The following is a 16726-nucleotide window of genomic DNA, read 5'->3' on the forward strand; positions in this document are numbered from 1 at the left end:
TCATTAGTTGAGTCGCTTATATAGTAAATATAGAAATTATAAAACTGTAGAAATGCTGGTCACTGGTTAGTTAACTCTCCAATTTGCTAGAAGCTCCTCTGCCAGTTACGTCATCAAGCGTTGACGGAAGCGCTAGTCACGTGTCAGATGTCCTCCAGCATGAGGATGTGGGGTTCTGCTCTGCGGTTTCGCTGCGCGGTTCTGCTCCTCAGACCCGTCACCCCTCAGACCCGCACGGCCGCCCTGGGTCGGGTCCCGCTGGGCTCCGGAACCCGCCATTGGCTGCGGGTGACGGGCGGCCCCCTCCCCAAGTATACCCACCACCTGTCGGTCTGCTCGCCCTTCACCTCGCCGGTTCGGAGGTTCGGGAACCGGGCGAGTGGAGCGGGCTTCTCCGGGGAGGATGGCGGGGACGAGGCGGGCTCTGGGGCGGAGGAGTCGGGGGGAGACGGGGCGTCAGGGTACGGTGGGCCGCAGATGACCGCCCTGACCCCCATGATGGTCCCGGAGGTGTTCCCCAACGTGCCGCTGATCGCAGTGAGCAGGAACCCGGTCTTCCCGCGCTTCATCAAGATCATTGAGGTAAATGCTCCTGGTTCCAGTCAGCCTTACAGGTGAACTCACCTCTGCACACCTGAGCATCTCCCTGAAGATGAGCATCATGTATCTTCTCCATGTGATGACCCCCCAGGTGAAGAACAAAGATCTGATGGAGCTGCTGAGGAGGAAGGTCCGTCTGGCTCAGCCTTACGCCGGAGTCTTCATGAAGAGAGACGACAGGTAGATCTACCTGCTGCACTAAGACCAGCTGGGTGTTTAGATGAAACCAGTCCAGGTGTTGCCCCCCCCCATCCCGCTGACCTGACCTGTGTGTGTCTGCAGCAACGAGTCAGATGTGGTCGAGTCTTTAGATGCCATCTACTCAACCGGGACGTTTGTTCAGATCCACGAGATGCAGGACCTGGGAGACAAGCTCAGGATGATCGTCATGGGTCACCGCAGGTGCGACCTGCAGCCGCTGGTTCAAATCCCCTTTTACCTTGCAATTCACCGTTTCCTCCTGCTGCAGAATCCGGATCAATAAACAGCTGGATGCAGACCCAGAGGAGGTGCCCCCGGAGTGGTCCGAGTCTGAACAGGAACCCCGACCCAAGCCTGCAATTAGACCCAAATCCAGCCGCAGGGAGCGGATGGAGGAAAAGGTGAGCATGGAGGCGTGTGAATGAGTATGTGGGTGTCTGTGCAGGTACCGGTCCAGAGTTTTAGAACTCTCCAGTTTTTCTACTTTAAATGAAAAACTTGTCTTGTTATATTTTAAAAAGAAATGCTGCTAAAAGAACATTCTTGAACACGCGTTTAGCAAACGGTAATCACACTTCACAAGCAGGGAGGGGCTTCTTCTTTACTACTGTTTACTAACACGTTCACCACCTACAGCTAGAAGAGTGTTGGTGCAAAATATCAAGGCGGTGCAAATCTGGTGAATTTTGTTCCTGGATTTTTCTTTCACTGCTCGATTCCAATATATGTGTCATGTCATAGCTTGGATTCATGTTTTGGGTCATTTGACCAATGAGGCTCATGGCAGAGAGATGCAGATTGCTGTGGTAGTTCTGCTAGTTCTCGGTTCCTCTTATTGTGCAGACTGTCCTTGATCAGATCAAAGATCAGATTAGAAAGGAACTGTACACATTGACCATGAAAAACTATCCGATTGTAACAAACGTTTACATGCTTGATTAAAATAAATCAATTTGACATGAGCACATTTGTCTAAACTGCCAGAAATAGTTGTAGAAGAAGAAACGGAGAGTTCCTTTGTAAACAAAGATGCTGCATAGACGGAGATGATACTCTGAGTGTGCTTTCATTATTAATAATATTTTTAAGTGACTGTTCAATCATAATTTTCTAAATCCGTGCAGCAATGTGTATCTTGGCTGTGTGTAAAGATGTGGGGATAACATCAGCCTTTATTTTTTTGGACGTGATTGGAAACATGAACTCACGTGATTTTTGTTTTGGTTTTTTTGCACAGTTTCTCAGGACTGTTCGGAGCGGCATTTCCGCAGACATGAAAGCTATGAATTCGGCTGCTCTGCTCAGAGAAACGGTTAGCTCGCGGAGTCGATCGGTCCTGTTGGCGCTCCAAAGACTGCCGTACCCTCTAAGCATGACATAAACTCCAGCTCAGTAATGACACGCGATCGGAATGGATTGTTCATATGCACCACGATCGGATCAACAATCGGTATAACCCAACTATCTGATTGGAAGGAAATTTGGATCCAAATGAGTCTGATTGGACCAGAGCATTCCAAATGGCGTGTTTACAAGACGTGTTTTTATTCTGATCAGGCGTTTATTTTGATTACTTGTATCCATGTAAACGCAGCTATTGAATCCAACAAAACTCTCCATACCATCACACTCCTTCCTCCATGTTTGACAGTTGATGTCTCACTGTGGAAGTTGGAAAACCTCTGATCTCTTTCGAATGATAGATGATATGAGAAAAGTCAGAGTAATCGTGTCGCCTCAGGTTTGGGAAACCCGATTGAGATAAAATTGAGTTGCATAAAGACAAAAACAAAACAAGGTTTTGTTCTGACTTGGACTGTCATTCAGTTTGATATGATTTCTGACACAGTTTTGAAGAGATCAGAATTGTATCGTGTTTTTTTTTTCTTTTTTTGGAGTGTAAGTAACGTTCTTTTGCTTAGTTTGGCTGATAGTTCAGGTACGACCTGTATGTGATTTTTTTTTTTAAATGGCAGCGGTCAATGGAGGGCACCGTTGATGTGTGTGTTAGTATTTGCTACTGACTGCGTTACAGAAGAAGACTTTAGTTAAGTTGTAAGCGTGTTCTTTATCATATTTTGTTCAATACATTTCTCCCAAAAGTGCAGCTTAAACTCCAGTGCAACTTATATATGATATTATTTGTCTTTATTGTGCATTTGACTGCTGCAACTTATAATCTGAAAAATGCCGTAATTGTGTTTGGTCTGTGGTCCAGATTTCAGGTGCTGACCTGACTCCGGAGCTGCAGCCGCTGCCGTCCTCCAACATCCTGATGGTGGAAGTGGACAACGTTCAGCACGAGCAGTTCACCGTCACAGAGGAGGTCAAGGTACGTCTGTCCTCACACGGCGAAACGAGTGTGCAGCTGGAGCTGACTGTGGATCTGTGCAGGCGCTGACCGCAGAGATTGTGAAGACCATCAGGGACATCATTGCTCTGAACCCCCTCTACAGGTAAGCCCCGCCTCTTGAATGGCTTGTGTGTGTGAGACGAAGCAAAAACTCGTTCCCCCCGGTCTTGTAGGACCTGCTGATGAAACCATAACGCTGCATCTCGTTTGCCCTCAGGGAGTCAGTCCTGCAGATGATGCAGGCGGGGCAGAGAGTGGTGGATAACCCCATCTACCTGAGCGACATGGGCGCAGCTCTGACCGGGGCGGAGTCGCACGAGCTGCAGGACGTCCTGGAGGAAACGAACGTGAGAGCGTGATCCAGAAATGTTGGTGGAAGCGTGGATGAACCCCAGCAAACATCTGCTCCGCTCTCTGCAGATCCCCAAGCGTCTCTACAAGGCCCTGTCCCTGCTGAAGAAGGAGTACGAGCTCAGCAAGCTGCAGCAGCGTCTGGGCCGAGAGGTCAGGGGTCACCTGCAGGGCTTGAGCGCTGCACAGGGCGGTGCTTAGGTGTTCACCTGTGTCTGTGCTTTACTTTCAGGTGGAGGAGAAGATCAAACAGACACACAGGAAATATCTGCTGCAGGAGCAGCTGAAGATCATCAAGAAGGTACGTCTGTCACTCACTACAACCCAGCGGGGTGGATTGTTACTTTTTCATCATTCATTAATCAAGATCAACAATTTACAGATCAAACCACAATTCTTACTATTTAATGTTTCATGTTTGAATGGTTGCTATATGTGTGTCTTTTTACTCAATGAAAACCAAAATATTGTGTATTTAAACACTATTATTTATACATTTTATTTAGAATCAACAAAACAATGGATGAAAACACAAAGATTTTAAAATACATAAATGATATTTATCACTTTACGCAATGTTATACTCAGATTTTCTGTCAACTTCCTGGTTAATTTCTGCCGTAAATAAAACATAAACATCCCTGTTACTTTGGATCATTTAACAACAAATCCTGAAAATGTTCTTCAGTTTTTCAATGCTCAAAGTTTAGCTGACTACAGTTTCAGTAGACCAATGACAAAAAAATGGTAAATAAAGACACAGTAATACCTCAATAAAACATTAAAACACTCACAGTGTTTCCAACAAAAAACATGTTTTAAAAACTGACTTTTTATATCTTTAGAGGAAATACCAAAAAGCTTCCACACTTCAGATAATCATTTTACAGATGCGTTCTGGTAAAAATTTTCCATCATGCTAACATACAAAAATTTCAAAATATTCTTAATTTCATTTTCATTATAAATATTTTTTCAATTGTTGACTAAATTTAAACAAAATCTGTTTTCCAGAATTGGTTTCATCAAACTGATCTTCAGTCTTATGTTGTTTTAATCTAAGAAAAAAACAATTGATACTTTTACTTTGAAAATGAGAACCTTTACCAACACTTTACTTTGAAAATGTATTTACTTCCTGCGACAGTAACGCATTTGGTTGTTTAGTTTATATTGCTAAAGTTCAACAATATTCTTCATTTAGAGCGATTAACAAATTGTCTGAAGTGTTGTTTTTAGGGGTGTGTATTGGCAAGAGTCTGGCAATACGATATTTATCATGATACATATATCACAACATAATGTGTATCACGATTTATTCCAAAACTGTAGTAGAGCAATTTTTCACAATTTTTTAAAGATAATGACTTAGGAAAAAAAAGCTACCTGAATATTAATACTCCTTTAATTGTAATAAAATGGCAACTTTCCTCTTATTTAATGATTACAACATTACTGCAACTGTATCTCATATACAAGTTGATTTTACCCAAGCAAATTAATGGTGCTTTAATTTTAGTAAACTAAAATATATTTGTTCTTAAAGAGGATTGTGAATATTGTCTGATTTCCACAACAAGATATTTTTCAGTATAGAAAATAGAACGTGTAATTAATGTGCCTTAACCAATAAGGTTCGAAAAGTATGATTGAGGAACTTTTTTCAACAACCTTTTTTCACATTTTTTTTTATTTTACAGAGATTTACAATCAGTTGTGCAATAAAGGGAATATTTCAATACAAGAAAACAGAATAGAAATAAGCCAGGGGATTAGTTTTTATGTTAAAATATTCGATCTTTCACACACAGACAAGATTTTGACTGCTTTTTGTTTCTCAGAGTTTCGGATACTATCAATATACAAATTGAAATCAGAAAAAATACAATAAAACCTGAGAAAACAGAGAATTCACATTTGTGAATATGATATTTGGCCAAAATGAGCAAAAGATTTATTAAGCACAGACCAGAATCCTTTTGCATATTCTTTGATATGTGACCCTAGAAGACAATTGAACTAAAGTACTGTTCTAAAACTGGATCTTGTTTTGGTCACAGTGTAGAGCTGCTCAGAGAGGTTCAGTGTGCTGTGCTGCCACCTAGTGGTCGGGGGTTTAAGTAGAAAACAAAAGTCAGGCACTGAAGGACGCTTGTAATTATCTTGTCAGCATTTTAAATCAATACAGGTATTGTTAAATGAAATGTTGCGATATATAACGAAAACATCGATTTTTTTCCTGTATCCTTAGTCGTTTTGTTTTACTCTACTATATTTTGAAAAGATTGAAAATCAGTGTTCTCAGACAGAAAAATATTTGCAGTCAATTTTCAGGAACTGATCATGGACATCAGAGTATTTGAACCCTTTTACAACCCACTGTAGACTGTTTCAGTCAATTTCTGACAGTTTTCAAACCCCGCCCCCATCTTCACGCTTTAAAAACTAATCCCTGAGGGTCACATGACGCCACACTTAAAGAACAGAACTCAACTGAAACGGCGTTTGTGTGATTTCAGGAGCTTGGTTTGGAGAAGGACGACAAAGAAGCCATCGAGGAGAAGTTCAGGGAGAGGCTGAAGGACCGCAGCGTTCCTCAGAACATCCTGGAGGTCATCAACGAGGAGCTCACCAAGCTGGCTCTCCTGGACAACCACTCCTCTGAGTTCAAGTGAGTCCTGCTTCAAGCTCCGCCCACACGCCGCAGACGCAGCTCACCTCTGCCTCCTGTGTTCCAGCGTGACCCGCAATTACCTGGACTGGCTCACGAGCATGCCCTGGGGAACCAACAGTGAGGAGAACCTGGCACTGGACCGGGCCAAAGAGGTTCTGGAGGAGGACCACTATGGAATGGACGATGTCAAAAAACGCATTCTGGTCAGTACACGCCTCTACATATACAGTCGTGGCGTTTGTCTGTGTTTGTCCGTTAAAGTACTGGTCAGACTAAAGCGGCGGTCCGTCTCTGTAGGAGTTCATCGCCGTCAGTCAGCTGAGGGGTTCCACCCAGGGAAAGATCTTGTGCTTCTACGGCCCCCCCGGCGTGGGAAAGACCTCCATCGCTCGCTCCATCGCCAGAGCTCTGAACCGACAGTACTTCCGGTTCAGCGTGGGGGGGATGACAGACGTGGCTGAGATCAAAGGGCACAGGTGAGCAGCCACAGATCTGCTTCTGAGTCCAGAATCTCAGGTCAGGTCCAGACTTTTGGATGAGCAGAACCTTATGGAGCACAGAAAGGTTCAGATATGTGAAAGTTGAAACTTCTTTGCAGGAGGACGTATGTGGGCGCCATGCCGGGCAAGATCATCCAATGTCTGAAGAAGACCAAGACAGAGAACCCTTTGGTTCTGATAGACGAGGTCAGTGAGATGATGGTTCCCCGGCTCTGGTTCCTAAACTGCAACAGAACCAGTCTGATGATGTTCTTAATGGTGTCACCAGGTGGATAAGATTGGCCGTGGTTACCAGGGTGACCCTTCCTCGGCATTGCTGGAACTTCTAGATCCAGAGCAGAACGCCAACTTCCTGGACCACTACCTGGACGTCCCAGTGGACCTGTCAAAGGTGTGTGTGGCTACAGGTGAAGATCCGGCTGTGGTGTGTGTCAGCTGACTTTCTATTTGGTCTGTTTCAGGTTCTGTTCATCTGCACAGCCAATGTGACCGACACCATCCCAGAACCCCTCAGAGATCGAATGGAGATGATCAACGTGTCGGGATATGTGGCGCAGGAAAAGCTAGCTATCGCTGAGGTAAGCTGTCATGTGACCCTAGAGGGGCGGTACTGGGGGGGTTTGTGTTCTATATCAGACTGACTTGAGGCTTTAGATATATGAAGGTTTAGTATAAAATACACCTGATTATGGAGAGAATATAGACTCACTCAGATTTGTAGGTGGATAATTCTGGATTTATGCTTAAATTAGGATTTGTGCGTGCGTATTCTTGATTTGTGTTGTAAGAGTTTTAAAAATGCTTATTCAGACTTTTTTTTATATTATCAGGCATATCTGTTTAAAAAAAAGCGGGAACATTTCAAATTTCACCAGATATTATTCACAATCTAAGTTTAAAACGTCTGATAAGAACACTCTAATGACCCAGCATTATAGTAGTACTTGAACGCATCACTCGCGGATGGATCAGTGAGATGTGAAGAGTCTCACGATGGAATTTGTGTGTAACTTAGGTTTTGTGCATAATAGGTGATTCATGCGTATTTTTAAAAGATTTTTGTGTGTAATTAGTTTGAAGCTGTTGTAATGTTAATTTGTGCATGTGTAAATTGTATTTTTTTTGTTTTATTTTGGATTTTTTTTTTTACTTCTTCTGACCTCATGATGGTCCATCAGCTGAGACACTTGCGGATCATAGAAGTACCTCACTCTTCCTTTATAGTAGGAGAACCGATGTCCTTGACCTCACCCCGTGACGACTCTCCCCCCTCCCTCTGTGTCTGCAGCGGTACCTGGTGCCTCAGCTGCGTTCGCTCTGCGGCCTGACTCAGGAGAAGGCTTCCATCTCGCCCGAGGCCCTGAGCCTGCTCATCAGGCAGTACTGCAGGGAGTCCGGGGTCAGAAACCTGCAGAAGCAGGTGGAGAAGGTAATTGGCTCCACTGGAGCTCCACATGCTGCAGCATCCAGGAGTTTCAGAACCCCTCACTCCTGTCCACGTGTGTCCTTCAGGTCTTCCGCAAAGTGGCGTTCAGCATCGTGAGTGGACAGCAGAGCGCTGTCACCGTGACTCCAGACAACCTCCAGGAGTTTGTGGGGAAACCTCTGTTCACGGTGGACCGGATGTACGACGTCACTCCTCCAGGAGTGGTCATGGGTCTGGCCTGGACGGCTCTTGGTGAGTGATGCACATTCAAGAACTCGCTAAATGCACATTTTAGTTTGGTTTGTGCATTCGATGGCGGCACGTTTTGTATGTAGAGCCTCAAAACAGTTTTTAAAAACTTGCATAGCGACATGCAAACAAAGAGTTATTTAATGTGGATTTTTTAATGTACATATACGTACTTGTACATAGACTTTTCATTGGAGGTGATGAGACATTAGCCAAAACTGTTGGAGTTCTGAGCCAGAGTGGCTGAGCTGAAAGTTTTCTGTCTGCCGTGCAGGAGGATCCACTCTGTTCATTGAGACGTGTCTACGGCGGCCTGCAGCAGGGGGTGGAGCTAAAGAAGAAGGCTCCCTGGAGGTTACAGGTAAGACGAGAAGAACTCACATTACGTTCTATGATCTAACTCTCAAATTAATGGAGAGTATTAGCAAAGGGTGTGAGATTGCTCTCAGATGTCCCATTATTCAGGTTAAAGATCCATTCCAATAAAAATTGGGTTTTTAAAAATGTTTTTGAAGCATTTATCTCATGATGGAGGACATATAGTAAGAAAATTAAGATTAAAATTGAATTTCTGAGTATTTCTTTATTCAATTTATATTTGAATTTGATTTGTTGTGAATTACTCTTCTGCCACTCTGCAGAAACTATGTCTTAGAAAGTGACACAGGTTTGTTGATTTTGGATAAAAATGGCAGAATCATAATCAAAAGACTACTGTTAACACTAGATCAGAAGATGATGGGAGTGGGACTTTGAAATAAGCAGAAAGCCACTCAGAGACGAACCTTCACACCTGACGAGACTCTTGCTCCTCTGCAGGTCAGCTCGGTGACGTCATGAAGGAAAGCGCCAAGATCGCATGGACCTTCTCCAGGTCTTTCCTCATGAAGGAGGAGCCTGACAACAAATTCTTGCTCAACTCCCACCTGCACCTGCATGTCCCTGAGGTAACCATAGTGACAGACCACCAAACAGGTTGCGTTTGTATTGAATGAAAAGGAATGACTCCGACCTCATCCCTCCCACCTCAGGGAGCCACGCCGAAGGACGGCCCGAGTGCTGGCTGCACCATCGTCACCGCGCTGCTGTCCCTGGCGACTAACCGGTCTGTGCGTCAGAACGTGGCCATGACGGGGGAGGTGTCGCTGACTGGGAAGATCCTACCAGTGGGGGGCATCAAAGAGAAGACCATTGCAGTATGTGATTTTTGAAGCTTAAACTGTTGGCACCAGAACCTTTGGGGTGGGGGGGGCTCCTTTGAGCAGTTCCTGTTGGGTTTTCTGTTTGTGCGCTTGCAGAACTGAGCCTCAGTGTTCTTGTCTTGATCAGGCCCGGCGGGCTGGAGTGACCTGCATCATTCTACCAGCTGAGAACAGGAAGGACTTCTCAGACCTGCCAGACTACATCTCTGAAGGCCTGGAGGTCCACTTTGTTGATCACTACAGCCAGATCTACCCCATTGTGTTCACATCGGACCCGTCGGGTCCTGCCGTCAACTAGAACTCAGCCAAGACTAGGTTCCTGGTTCTTCAGTTTCAGCACCGCTCTCGGTTCTGTTCCGTCTCTGGATTCTGAAGTCCTGCAGCGGAGACCGGAAACTTCTCAGGTCCATAGAAACATTCCCACTTCAGACTCCAGGGGGAGCTGGCGGAGGCTCAGGGCCGGGCCGAGACCAGAGCGGAGCATCTGCGGACTCTTGATGTGAGCGCACGTGTGAGGAGGAGGATTGGAGTGATCTTCATCCTGAAGCAGCTCTGAGTCTGAAATGTTTGTAATTTTATGCAAAAATTATTAAAAACAGAAGTTTTACCATCTGTGTCCTACTTGATTCTCACCTAACCCCGCCCATCTGTCTGTGGGTGGAGCTAGTTTTTATGGACTTTTAATGTCCTTGGCCCCTAAAGCAGGGGTGTCAAACGCAATTGCACAGGGGGCCAACATCCAAAACACATATTAGTTCGTAGATAAACAGGGTAAACATTTATTGAACACTCTAAAATGAAATTTCTAAAACTTTAAAAAAGTATCTTTTTAACATAATTATGAATAAAAACTGGTATGAATATTATTCCAGAATAAATCAACTTAAACCTTAAATAACTTAATATTTTCCTCTCCACAAAAATATATTTTTGTCAAATTATACAAGTTAGAAAAAGCACAAGATAACATCGGGCCATTAATAACAATAAAATAGAATAATCTGGAGGGCCGGATCTGGGCCTCGACTTTGACAGATATGGCCTAAAAAGTGACAGAAGTGAAAAAAGATTGACCTGGGAAACTTGCAGAAGCTGGGCATGAACTGCCATCCATGAAAATGGTGAGAAACAGTAGCTATCCACCTGTACAGTATAGTTTGAATCCAGATTCCAGGTCAGAAGAGGAAAACAAAGACTATCATGGATCTATTTGTCTGTATGTGGATGCATTAGAATGGGGCGGAGCAGAGAGCTTATAGCCCGCCCACTGTACCTTCTACATCACAGCTACAGACTTTATCCACCTGCATGTTTTTGTCTGCACCTGATTCACAACAATTTTAATAAAGAAATATTTAGAAATGCCATTTCAAGCTGAATTTTTTTTAAAAATCATCAGAAAACTGATACAAGAACATGTTAAAAACAAAATTTTCATTGGAGTGGGTTGTGATGATGATGATGGATCTTCATCGGTCAGGTTAAAGCTGAGGGAGGGAAGGGGGCTGTGTTATTTGAAGATGACGTCATAGCTGAACCCAAACAGCTCATTCAGGCTTGTTTCGATCCCGGTTTCACCTCTGGTTCCGCTCATTCACCCTGAAGAACCAAAAAACGCACGATCGCATCAGTCGCCCTGACGTGAGCGCGCCGCAACGACGTGCGCGCGCATCCCTCTGCGTCTGCGCGCATCCCGACGTAACAACAGTCGCGTGTGTTTCGCAGCATCGGCGGCGGCCTCAAAGGATCGCGTTTGACCCGGTTCGTTCTACGTGGGCCGAACCTTATCCCGTCCCCGCCCGGAACCCCGGCGAACCGAATCTCCGCGCTGGTGTGAGTGATGATGGGGGGGCGGCGCGTCGCAGCGGTGAGGAGTCTTCCTCGTCCTTCAGCAGGTAACGGTACCACCCCCCACCCCCCAACACACACACTCACCCCCCTTTTTTACCCCATCAGAACCGGTTCTGGTTCGGCCATCAGAGGGCGCACGCTAAGGTGTTTGTCAGGTGAACGCGCCAGTTTCCCCCGGGCTGTGTGCGTGCGTGTGGATCCGTGCGTGCGTGCATAAACAGTATAGGGTTCAGTGTGAAGAACTGACCCAAACACCCCAGGATGCGCTCCATCAAAAGTTCACGGGTTCTGCTGGCATAGTGCTTGACTGGTACTGATGCTGCCCCCCCCTCCCTCACAGGTTCCTCTGTGAGCTTCATGATGATGGTGGAGGTCTTCCTCCTTCTGGTCCTCCTGGCTCCATCCTCTCCTGCTGGAGCGTCCCCCTCCTGTCCCGAAAGATGCCGCTGCTACAGCCTCACCGTGGAGTGCGGCTCCACCGGCCTGAAGGCCCCCCCCAGGAACATCCCCGCCGCCACTCAGGTGAGTGAGGTTCTGCAGAGCTTCCTCTGAAGACGACTCTGAGCTTCGGATCACCGTGAACCCATCTCTGTCTGCAGACCGTCTTCCTGCAGGACAACCTGATCACGCAGATCCGCCGGATGGACCTGAGTCTGCTGAGACACCTGCACTACCTGTACCTGCAGGTACAACACGTGCACACACATGTGCACACACAGCTCTGAAACACAACGCAGACGTTTCTTCACTGATCTGCTGTTTCTTCAGAACAACACCATCTCTGCTGTGGAGCCCGGCTCCTTCCAGGATCAGGGTCAGCTGCTGGAGCTGGCGCTGAACGGAAACCACATCCACCTGCTGACAGCAGACATCTTCCAGGGTCTCCATCACCTCCGCATTCTCTACCTTTCAGGAAATGATATCACACGCCTGCTTGACTATACCTTCCGCGGTTTGCAGGTAGGAGAACTGCTCTGAGATTGTTTGTGTTCCAAGAATCCCCCCTCCTGAAAGGTCTTTCTCGGGTGGGGTTGTGTCCTGTAGCGACTGCAGGAGCTCCACCTGCAGCACAACAGCATTGAGGCAGTGGCAGACCAGGCCCTGGTTGGTCTGAGCTCTTTGGCTCTGCTGGACCTGAGCAGGAACAATCTTCACACCATGGGACCTGCATCTCTGCGGCCTCTGGTGAGCCTGCAGGTGCTGCGCATAACCGGTGAGGCAGACACCTTCACCTGCTGCTCAGGTCGTTGATTAGTAACTTAGCTGATCAGAATCTGTCTCATCCCCTAGAAAACCCTTGGCGCTGTGACTGTGCCCTCCACTGGCTGAGGAGCTGGATCGACCAGGAGGGCCAGAGGCTGCTCAGCTCTGCAGAACGCCGGTTGGTCTGCACTGACCCGCCGCGCCTCTCCCACCTCAGCCTGGTGGAGGTCCCGCTCAACAGCCTGGTGTGCATCCCTCCTCTGGTGCAGCTGGAGCCCCGGAGGCTGGCGGTTCGTCTGGGGGAGAGCCTGCGGGTGTCCTGCCACGCCACCGGCTACCCTCGCCCACAGGTATGAGATAAAGCTCACATGATCCTGGAATCCTCCAGTCCTGAAGGACAGTTTTTGTTTTTTCAGGTGACCTGGAGAAAAGCATCCCAGGGTAAGGTTGTGCACTCCCCCAGAGGCCTGGTTCAGGAGCTGGGGCCTGCAGGAGTGCCAGAGGAGCCCTCAGAGGAAGGCAAAGTCAGCCTGCAGAAGAGCGGCGGCGAGCACTTTGACCCTGACACGGGTAGCGGCATGCTGTTCCTCAGCAATGTGACGGTGGCACACGCAGGCTTCTATGAGTGTGAAGCCTGGAATGCAGGAGGCATGGCCAGGGTGACATTTGAGCTCGCCATCAACTCGTCCACAGCCTCCTCCTCCTCCTCAATCTGGGCTTCCTGGTCTCAGGTGTCCTCGCCGTACTCCCCAGCCTGGCCCCGCCAGAGAGGTTACGGCCCGGCTTTGGGCTCCGACGTGAGCCGGGAGCCTCTGTACGCTCTGGGCAGCATGGCCTTCAGTGCCCTGGGAGCCGCCACGCAGACCGCCATCGCTGCGGGGATCTCCCTGCTGGCTTTGACCGCCCTGCTGCTGGTCGCCATGATATATAGCCGCCACCAGCAGCGGGACAAAGACACCGAAGGCTCTGACAAGGTGAGTCTGGGTTCTAAGGGCTAAAAAGGACTAACTCATCAACAACAGCAAAACCTCAGTACTGGTTCTCAGTCGTGGTCCAGGCTTGTGAAGTCTGATCGGCCTACCAGTCAATGTTTATTGGAGAAGCTTCAGCAAAGATGTTGAAGTATTTACGCTACTCACAATAAGTTAAGGACATTGCTATTGACATGATTACAAAGAACACTATTTGGTCAGAATTTTAATGAAATATGTAAAAGTTCTCTTTGATATTATTAATAATGACAGAGAAGACACATTATTTTCATTGGTTTGATTTTTATTACCACAAAAATTAGGACTATAAGAAAGATAGCCCCAAATAACAAACATTGACCAATCAATAGCAGGTATTTCCAATAGTGGAAATACCAACCTCATTTATTCTGAGGCGTTCCACTCTTCCATAAGAGCAACATGCAGTTCTGTCGGGTCACTAGGGGTACCCTATCTAGTCTTTGCTTCAGGTCCTAGACGTGCTTTATAAAGTTCAGGTCAGAGGTCATAGCTGAACAAACCATATGAGACACTCCCACTTCCTAAAGTCCAGGTGTGACAGTTCTGGTACCATGTGGTGAGTATTATCATCCATGAACAGAAAGGCGGGAGTGTTCTGGTGGAATTGAGGCCAGATTATGGTTCTATGATGTCTCTGAGGTAAGGACCTGCAGTGACTGGACCATCTACAAATCAGTTTTGGTGACTGACTGGCGATCCCTGTGTGGACTGTTGCTGCTCCTCCACCAAGTCTACTCTAGCGACCATGTTGACCTTGGTGGGTCGCTCAGCTTCTCTAACCATCGTTTCTGTACAAGGTGATCCGAGATTCATCAGTGAACAGTAGACCATTGCTGCATTGTCCGGGTTACATGATCATATGTCCACTCACAACAGTGTCTTAGTGGACTCGGTTGTGAATGGTTTGCCTTGAAACACTATAACCCTCACATCTGGTAAACGGTCTGCAGTTGTGTGGATTAGCTAAACCATGTCTGAGGTCAGAAGTCCTTAGGTTCTGGTCATGGTTGTCATCTGTCCCAAACTCTAACAGTAGTTCTGTCTTGATGCAAGTCTGCTGATGACAATTTGAGACTCACCACGTTCATCTTCAACACCTGATTGTCTACCACCAACCTGAAGACACTTTGTTCAGGTGGAGCTGCTCGTCTGTGAAGTGGTGTCGTTTTCTCATTTTTGTTTGAACAGTGAACTTGGAATGACTTACTGACAAAAACAGCGTTTAATACCCACAGAATGTGAATATTGATGCCACATTGAAAAGGTTTTTCTTTTAGAAATTTGGGGGTTTTGGCTCCAATAAGTAAAACACACAGAGACTAATGTGTGGAAAACACAACAAGAGGTGTGTCTGTCATCACAATGCTACTTTGAAATTCTGCGAATTGAAACAAACACTATGTCTACAACATGCAGAGTTTTCCACTATACCTCTACCTAACTTATTATGAGTAGTGTATGCTCTGTATTTCAAGTATAGGAAGCATGATAGGACAGTTTTCCTCTGACACTTTGATCTCACAACTTTTCTTCTGCTTTCATCCAGCTTAAACTTGTAGCAAATAGATTAAAATGGTCTTAAAAAAAAAAAAAAAGTAGAATCCTTGTTTAGGCTCATACATACACTACAAGCCCCCACTCCACCTGTGCACCTAGATGGTTGGTGCTCATGTAAACATTTTTTTTTTAACTTGTCCTGTCCATGTAATAATCATTCCACTGAAATCTCAGGACACGTGTTTGCTGTGAATGTCGTTCCCTGAAGTGATGATGGTGAACTCTGACCAGCAGGAGGACAGCATCCTGTACGTGAACGACTACTCGGACGGCCCCACCACCTTCGCTCAGCTGGAGGAGTACCGGGACGAGCGGGGCCACGAGATGTACGTCCTGAACAGGGCCAAACCCGTGCTGCCTCCCGCTCCGCCGGCAGCCGCCCCCGACCCGGCCTGCTCCGCGCCCTCCGACACCTCCAGCCACACCGCCTCAGTGGAGCCGGGCCCCACCTGCAGCCCCACCCTCGCCCCCAGCAAGCAGCTCCCTCCGGACAACGACATTCGAACCATGAGGAGGATGGCAGGGGAAGGAGGAGAGGCGGAGCCTGTGCTGACGTCTGAGGCTGAGGGGATGTTTCTGAACCACACGGGTCTGTTCATGGAGTCCCAGATTGCCTATGAGATCCACTGCTGAGGATCTGATCTGCTGTTAGAGCTCCAAGCTGTGATGGTTTCTTCTGTGGACCTCAGCTGGGATGAGTGTTTTCCTCTCTTCAAGACTCGCCCAGAGAGCCGTTTCTCCTCGCCACAGACTTAGCTGTGGCCTTTCAGGATGGTGCATCTGAAGCACGAGTGGATCTTCAAGCACTCTCAGACATCCTGATCTGAACACTAGATACGATGGTGCCAGAACCTGCGTCTCCCGAGGGGATGAGCAGGAAAAGTGGGACCTCTGGGACTTGAGCATGAAGGTCTTGTTTTCATTGGATCCTGCAGTGAGGTCTGCTTTTCACCAAAGAACATCTAGTTCATGTCATCTTTATCATGTCAGAGGCTCCCTTGTTGGGTTCTGAGACTGGTTCTATTGGGGTCAGTTCAGTTTGAGGACATCAGCAGTTTGAAAGCACCATGAGGGGCTGCACGTTCTGCTGTTGGGCCTCCATACTGGATCAGCCGTGATTAATTCATCTGCCCTGCAGCTGTCATAAACTGTTACCAGAACATTAGTTCCTCGAGTGTTGACCTCATTTTATTGGGGGGTGGGGGTGTATAAGTTAATGTGGTGTTCAGATGGGACTTTTTTTCATCATTAAGGGGCAGGGCACCAGATACCATAAAGATGGTTCATTTAGTACAACTACTTCTAAAGATGGACCAGCCCCTCCGCCTGCCTCGTACAGCTGACTCCGTAACCATGGTAACTGTGATGCTGTTGTTCCAGAAGCCTGTCAGCGCTTTGGTTTTTCCAGTGAAACGGTGTGCTCTGTTCTCATTAAAGCAGAAAATCAAGACTCCCCTTCTTTTGTCTCCTCAGCTGCTGTCAGCGTGGACGCTTCTCCCTAAAAAATGTCAGGTATCATTCCTTGTTTGGGCTCCTCACAGGCAGA

At 46.9% G+C, this 16726-nt stretch overlaps 2 protein-coding genes across 3 annotated transcripts; both read left to right on the forward strand.

Annotated features, from left to right (window-relative positions):
- Positions 1 to 82: 82 nt before the first annotated feature.
- On the forward strand, positions 83 to 10166 carry lonp1 (lon peptidase 1, mitochondrial). The gene is made up of 21 exons (XM_024258689.2): positions 83 to 582; positions 692 to 780; positions 883 to 1002; positions 1070 to 1202; positions 3020 to 3133; positions 3196 to 3257; positions 3372 to 3501; positions 3575 to 3658; positions 3738 to 3806; positions 6025 to 6176; positions 6244 to 6382; positions 6477 to 6655; positions 6778 to 6865; positions 6948 to 7070; positions 7141 to 7257; positions 7968 to 8108; positions 8192 to 8357; positions 8629 to 8715; positions 9174 to 9301; positions 9386 to 9550; positions 9684 to 10166. The coding sequence occupies exons 1-21, from the start codon at positions 148 to 150 to the stop codon at positions 9852 to 9854; spliced, it is 2892 nt and encodes a 963-aa protein (XP_024114457.1). The 5' UTR covers positions 83 to 147; the 3' UTR covers positions 9855 to 10166.
- A 931-nt stretch (positions 10167 to 11097) lies between these two features.
- On the forward strand, positions 11098 to 16630 carry LOC112136801 (leucine-rich repeat-containing protein 24). Of its 2 annotated transcripts, none has more exons than XM_024258709.2 (8): positions 11098 to 11451; positions 11748 to 11929; positions 12007 to 12093; positions 12176 to 12367; positions 12452 to 12620; positions 12698 to 12960; positions 13027 to 13584; positions 15415 to 16630. In XM_024258709.2, the coding sequence occupies exons 1-8, from the start codon at positions 11397 to 11399 to the stop codon at positions 15811 to 15813; spliced, it is 1905 nt and encodes a 634-aa protein (XP_024114477.1). In that variant the 5' UTR covers positions 11098 to 11396; the 3' UTR covers positions 15814 to 16630. The 2 variants fall into 2 exon arrangements, with proteins under 2 accessions (XP_024114477.1, XP_024114475.1); XM_024258707.2 differs by having other exon boundaries at positions 11099 to 11451; positions 15412 to 16630.
- The last annotated feature ends 96 nt before the right edge of the window (positions 16631 to 16726 follow it).

The sequence above is a fragment of the Oryzias melastigma genome, linkage group LG4, assembly GCF_002922805.2.
Source record: "Oryzias melastigma strain HK-1 linkage group LG4, ASM292280v2, whole genome shotgun sequence".
NCBI lineage: Eukaryota > Metazoa > Chordata > Actinopteri > Beloniformes > Adrianichthyidae > Oryzias > Oryzias melastigma.

Bases quoted from the DNA above. Each gene is read 5' to 3' on its own strand.
- lonp1 (XM_024258689.2), top strand. From the start codon at position 148: ATGTCCTCCAGCATGAGGATGTGGGGTTCTGCTCTGCGGTTTCGCTGC. The intron at 6,656-6,777 runs GTGAGCAGCCAC...ACTTCTTTGCAG, and splicing joins GCTGAGATCAAAGGGCACAG to GAGGACGTATGTGGGCGCCA. The intron at 7,258-7,967 runs GTAAGCTGTCAT...CTGTGTCTGCAG, and splicing joins AAAAGCTAGCTATCGCTGAG to CGGTACCTGGTGCCTCAGCT.
- LOC112136801 (XM_024258707.2), top strand. From the start codon at position 11,397: ATGATGGGGGGGCGGCGCGTCGCAGCGGTGAGGAGTCTTCCTCGTCCT. The intron at 11,452-11,747 runs GTAACGGTACCA...CCTCCCTCACAG, and splicing joins TCTTCCTCGTCCTTCAGCAG to GTTCCTCTGTGAGCTTCATG. The intron at 12,368-12,451 runs GTAGGAGAACTG...TGTGTCCTGTAG, and splicing joins ATACCTTCCGCGGTTTGCAG to CGACTGCAGGAGCTCCACCT.